The 6,163-nt window shown below is 39.3% G+C and overlaps 1 protein-coding gene across 1 annotated transcript in view; it reads left to right on the forward strand.

Annotated features, from left to right (window-relative positions):
* LOC306828257 (aggrecan core protein-like) overlaps positions 1-5,868 on the forward strand; it is a 39,637-nt gene extending 33,769 nt beyond the window's left edge. Inside the window, exons 6-8 of the mRNA XM_079350596.1 lie at positions 810-892; positions 1,284-1,428; positions 5,238-5,868. Of these exons, the coding sequence (XP_079206722.1) occupies positions 810-892; positions 1,284-1,428; positions 5,238-5,374 (365 nt within the window). The 3' untranslated portion in view covers positions 5,375-5,868. The remainder of the gene's footprint in view (positions 1-809; positions 893-1,283; positions 1,429-5,237) is intronic.
* Positions 5,869-6,163: the final 295 nt, after the last annotated feature.

Genomic DNA, 6,163 nt, shown 5'->3' on the forward strand with positions numbered 1-6,163 from the left:
TCTTAACATTTGAACTGCTTGCACAGCTCCACAGCAGCATGTTTAGTATTTAGGTCATATCACCAGTTTAGAGCCACTGATCAAAATTCTGTTTCTGAAATTGAACTCTAGAACTATGAACTCAGAACTATGCCTATTGCCAATTTTCTTCTACACAAGCTCAGTTTTCCAAAGTGTGTTTCAATTTCCTCAAAGATAGTTCATCTCCAGATATGCAATAACAGATCAGGGGCATTAAATAAGATTAATGGGCCTGCTAATAATGTTATTCAGATGCACCATAATTGAAATTCCATTACACATGTTGTTGAATAGATGTTTAAGATCTCCTGTTGTGCTCTGCACGATTTACACAAAAGGGTGTGGCCTCAGTGTACTTTCAAACTTTCACTTTTACACAAATCACACTTTCAGGCCTGCTGCTTGGCCACGTCTCCCTGTTGCACTCCCATGGTCGCAACACACCCCGACATGCGGGCCTTACATCACCGCTTGCGGTTTAATTAATTATGTCTCCTTATAACACAACCAGGATTTTCATCATCTCTGCATGAGAGTAAGCAATGAAACAACAACGTATTTCTTCATATCCCAGCTGAGGTTAGAGAGAAAGCATGATCTTAAAGTTGTACCATTAATGAGCATTCTACTGATTTTACAGTAAAGGTTAATTCACAAGGCCAGGGCAGTACTCCTGAAAAATAAAGCAGTTATATGTGTTTTTGGTTCTTCTAGAAGAGCTACTCTCTGGGAGTTATTCATATTTTTTTCTTTGTCTTCATATCCTCCTGACATTGCATCACATTCAGGTCTGAGCCATGACAACACATGGATCGGGTTAAATGATCGAACAGTGGAGGATGACTTTCATTGGACTGACAAGATGGACCTGGTGAGGAAGCAGCTGTGTGTGTTGAGTGTCTTAGTCAAATGTCTCTCAATGGACTCCCAGTGGAGTTTAACATCCACAAAACTGTATCAGTTTGAAGGGGCTCAATGTATCGCAGCAAAGAACAAGTCGTTTTTTCAACAATATAGTAAGACTGTCTTCCAGAAGCAGGATTTGCTTTTAAGGGTGGTTGTCTTAGTAGTTATGAATATATAAAAAATCAAAGACTTTACACAACTCCATGAGGAAACGAGAGAAGATTGAGCAATTTTTGCACAATTGATTAGTCGCAGATGTGATCAATGACAAGACAACATCAAAACAATTTTGTTGAAGTTTCAATTCTTGTGTCGTATTCGTTTCCCTCATTGTTTGTCTGTTGTTGTATGTGCAGCAATATGAGTACTGGCGGGAGAACCAGCCAGACAACTTCTTTGCTGGAGGAGAAGACTGTGTGGTTATGATCGCTCATGAGAATGGCAAATGGAACGATGTGCCCTGTAACTACAACCTGCCTTATGTCTGCAAGAAGGAAAACGGTGAGAAAAACTTGGTGGAGGAGAGAGATGCAGGGAGAGAGTGGCATATAGTATGCTGCAACTTCAGGGGGGACAGGATGACTTTTAAAAAGACGAGGAAGTATAAATAAGAAGGATATTAAAGAGGAACACTGAAAAAAAAAAGCACGGAGAGAAATCGAGCAAAAACATCCTCACCATGCTGTCAGTTCTTTAATCTGAAATTCATGACGCGCAGTCATAAATAGAAAGGGAATAAAAGTGACAAAATGTTTCTTTAAACGTTGTGTAAAGTAGCTGACAAGTGTTGCAGGCTCATCTTGTTAAAGCACAGAGAGTGACAGAATGAACCCTCAGAGGATTGCGAACATCCTGGGTATGTCACACTTTACTTTATACATGGCTCTCTGCAGCAGCAGAGATTTATTCTAAACCTCTTCACTCAGCCATATACACTCATTGCTGCTCACAGCCCTTCTGCTTCGTCTCCCATGATCCTCCAGCTTGTCTTTAAACAGTTCTTCACGTACATCTCATGTCACAGCTCCATTTCCTCTGCCGAATGCTCCTTTTAAGTGAAGTAGAGTATATCTTGAGGCAAATGAAACTTATGCTCAGCAAAACAAGGTCAGAAAATTTATCAGGTTGTTAAGTTCTAGTATATATGTTGATGCCTCCCTGGCATGTCCCATGCTGCCGCTGCACCTACTTTGCACTGAAGTTTAGACAATCACATTCTCCTTTGAGAGCCTATTAGAGCCTATGTTTGTCACATATTTGCATACAGGTCAGAATCATGACCAATGTCAGGAAGAAAAATGATTTTAAAGCAGGTTGGAAAATTAAAAAACAAGAAATAAAAACACTTCCCTGGAGCTGTGTGTGACAAGTTTTGAATAAGTTGTAAAACTGAGTTCTTATATAAAAAAAACCTTCTTATAGTTAATGTCCTTGGGCCTTATTTGGATAGTGTGAAGTGCAAGTGCACCGTCAGGCAGGATCTATGTTAACTAATGTGCTGTGTGCTCAAAGTAGGCCGTAAACATTAATTTGCTTATTTTCTCGTCTATATTTTTAAATGTGTGCATAATGAACTCTGGATAGTCTGTATTAATATCTGTGGGTTTTATTTTCAGTAGCACTTAATGTTTCTCAATATCTAACGCCCGAATTTCCTCTCTGGGGATCAATATAGTATAATCTTGTTTTATATTCTCAGCAAACAACTGAAAAAAATATTGTCCCTTGATGTTACATTATTTTGGACGTGTCTAACTTTAAAGCAATTGTTTGCTTTAGCAGATGGTTTGTTATCAGAACCCACAAGCATCCACTCTGATCTTGCATTAAAATAAAGTTATTTCTATCTCTAGCATAGCGTTGCACCACCTTTGATGCACACTGGCACAAGTCCTCATGTGATCTGTTCGTCTCCTCAGCAGCACCCTTAGGTTTAATTTCGTGAAAATAGCCACAGACAGTTTCAACAGTCACTAAGAGACCAGGCGAGCGTGAAAATCATAAGCTGAACATGTTACTCCTACAACAACCTCATACAATCCTTTACTTTTTAGTCAAACATATTTTGAACTTTACGTTAAGCCTTCTGGTGTTGTCCAAACCCTGATTTTCTGCTAAAGTATAAACAAGTATGAAACTAGTCAGTCTTAACTGTAGCCAACGTCTAACATCATTAACATGTGCTTTAAAAAGCTCATCAACGCAGAGGAATTACACACTGTGCTGCTCTGGTTTCATATTGTGTTTTGCCGATATTTTCAGATGATTAAAATGTGCCATGGTCTTTATCCCAGTTAGAATTCAGTATTTTTACAAACAAAAGAAATGCACATGACTAAGGCCATTTCAGATTCCTGCTTTAGCAGTTGTATCAACGAAGCAGAAGAAAAGGAGAGCAACACAAAAAAGATGTAATGAAAAACAGCAGCAAAGTTTTGCTTTTACATTTCGATTGAGACAATCATGCCTTAGAGTTCCTCAAGCATTGTCTGACAATTATACACCCAAAACAGGATATGTTGGAATTACAAAATTATTGTATCATTTTGAAGGCAGGAAATAGTAAATGACTGGCTGTTGTCATAGCCGATGCAGTTGATGCTCCCAGTGATTTATAATGTAATCATTATTGGATACACATTGTGTGGAGTAGAACTGTCATTGCTGAAATGGACTTTGGAAACCAGAAGGGATAAAAACTAATTTATTTGAATTACTTAGCTAGCTACTCTCTGGTTGGCAGCTGAGTTTGAGCTTTGTTTATTAAAGAAAGCCAGTAGCTGCTCATAAATAACAATCACTTTCGTAAAGAAGGTACAGGAGTGAACTGTACTGTACTGTCTCAGAGTTACTACACATTTTCCTGCCGTCTCCTGGGAGAGCTGGGGGAGACTGACACCCTCTGACAGGAGATCAAGAATCTGTGAATTGTTGAAGTGTCTTCCTGAGGTTCAATCTTTGACCACAGTCAGTCCTCTCCCTAAGCTTTTGAAATATTTTTTTCTGATTCTGCATCAACTCACACATTTTCACACTCATTCTTTACTAATCCCTGAGGGGAAATACTGGTTTGCACTCTGTTATTGTAAAAACATGCTTCTCACACACACAGGCCTGAATCATACACACACATGCACAAACTTGAATGGTACAGCGTTGCAGCTTTCATCCAATCAGCGGGTTTCTGGTGATAAACTGCACCTGTGACATCCAGGGGCTTTGTTTATCCTACTGAGAGGATCAGCGGAAACTCAGTGACGATCCAAATCCAATCTTCTAAAGAATAAATGTAATCCATTATGGTTTTTGTGTACATTTTAGTAGAATAGCCTGATATCTGTTGTTATAGATAACTCAGCTTGGCCATCTTGTTTTTGTCTGTTGACCAATCAGAGGCTGTATCTGCAGTTAGCTGACATGTAAGAGTCAATGAAAGGCCAGTGCAGCCTGAGATGGCCACTCACCTGGTGGCCAGTGTAAAATAGGGCACTACAGACACTCTTTGTTACAGTAAAGGCAAAACTAAAAATTCAGGCAAAAAGCATCTGGAGATTTTCTTAAATAAATGGTGAGGAATTTTGATCTGTGTTTATTTCACTTCCCTCTGATCGCCATGCATAACATGGGAGAACCCATATATGAAGCCAAACATCTTCCTTTACAAAAAAATATTATGTATCTGTGAAATTGTGAATTGCTTTTTTCGCTATTGTATTTATAGTTAATCATGTAAAATCACATGAAATAAGACTTGAAATATGTCTTTTTTTTGGCAAAAGACGAGGGCAGAGCAGCCTAATGTAACAGTGCTGTGAGTGGATGTAGCTCAGCATGCTCTTGTTGAAAGTGCCCAGTGTCTTAAATGTGAGATAAAGACAGATTCCTTGTGTGGTGGAAACAGTTAAACCTGTATATGGTTTTGACCCTGCTCTTTTTCCTTAACTTGTTCCTGGTTTTACCACTCTGACTGTGTCTGAATCTTTCTGATGCCTGTTAGTGATTCATCTCTCTCTTTCTGTTCACTTTTCCACTCAGGACTTTCATCTTTATTTAAGCTGGCTAATTCTTTTATGCCTTTTTTAGAGAGAGAAGGCAATGGATAGTCAGAAATCAAGCAGAGAGTGAGTGGGAAATGACATGCAAGAAAGGAGCCAGAAGTTAGATTTGAACTAGGGCCGCTCACTTCAAGGGCTACAGCCTCTGCGATGTTCGCAATCTAACCACTACGCCACCGCCACAGTTGTTGCATTTACAATTAGCCCTTTCTTTTATTTTGCTGTCTGTCACATACTCTCTGTTTGCTTCATCAGCTCGACAAGCCCATCGTTACCGGCGCCACCACCACAAGGGCAGGAAGGAGCACAGGAAGCACAAGAGACATAACCACAGAGAGGGAGGCCACCACAAAGGAGAGGCGGGGCAAGGCCACAACATCACCCATCACTGAACCAAAATAGCCCTCATTTCCTCTCTGCTACAGACTGAAGTTTGCCTATCCCTATTGCCCCTTTTCCGACAGAAATTCTTCAAATCTAGTAGACAAGGGCCATCATGTATCAACAGTGCGTAGGAAATGTTGTAGATTCTGTCATACCAATAAATTGTAATATCTTATTCACTAAAAAGAAATCCATATTTATCCACGTGTGCATGCAGTCATAAGCACATCCGTGTTGATAAATCCCACAGGCTTGTGCACACTGAGGTAATTTGCATTGAACACTTTGATAACTTATTTGAATTGTTTTCCCTGTTTGAATTGTCCTTGCGAGGCGTTTACTTTAGACCACTTGCCGAATAGAAAACACAAAAGGTCTCAATTTAGTTTTATCACATCAGACATTTGTCAATTATACAGTAAGTGTCCAACTATCTTCAACTAGTCCCTATTGTGTCAAACATCTAATCCTTCCATCATCATTAAAGGTAGATTTGAAGTTTCACAGCTCAGTATTTCCAGATTTCTCATGATATATGACATATTCATCTGTTTTACTTTATGGTTAAGCATTTTATTCTTTAGAATAGCAACAATATCTGCCTCTGTCTGTTTTACTGTAAATTACAATTTCACATTTTTCACACAAAAGACACATAGCGGTTGTTGAAATGTGGTAGGTTGGGTACTTTCTTCATCTCTCTGCTGTAGCCACTTAGTTAGCTTTCTCCAGGACCCACTATTTAGTGGGTAGGAGTTGTGTGTTTACTTTTGCTCCTTGTGTCTCTTAATGATGTC

Source organism: Symphodus melops (assembly GCF_947650265.1).
Source record: "Symphodus melops genome assembly, chromosome: 8".
NCBI lineage: Eukaryota > Metazoa > Chordata > Actinopteri > Labriformes > Labridae > Symphodus > Symphodus melops.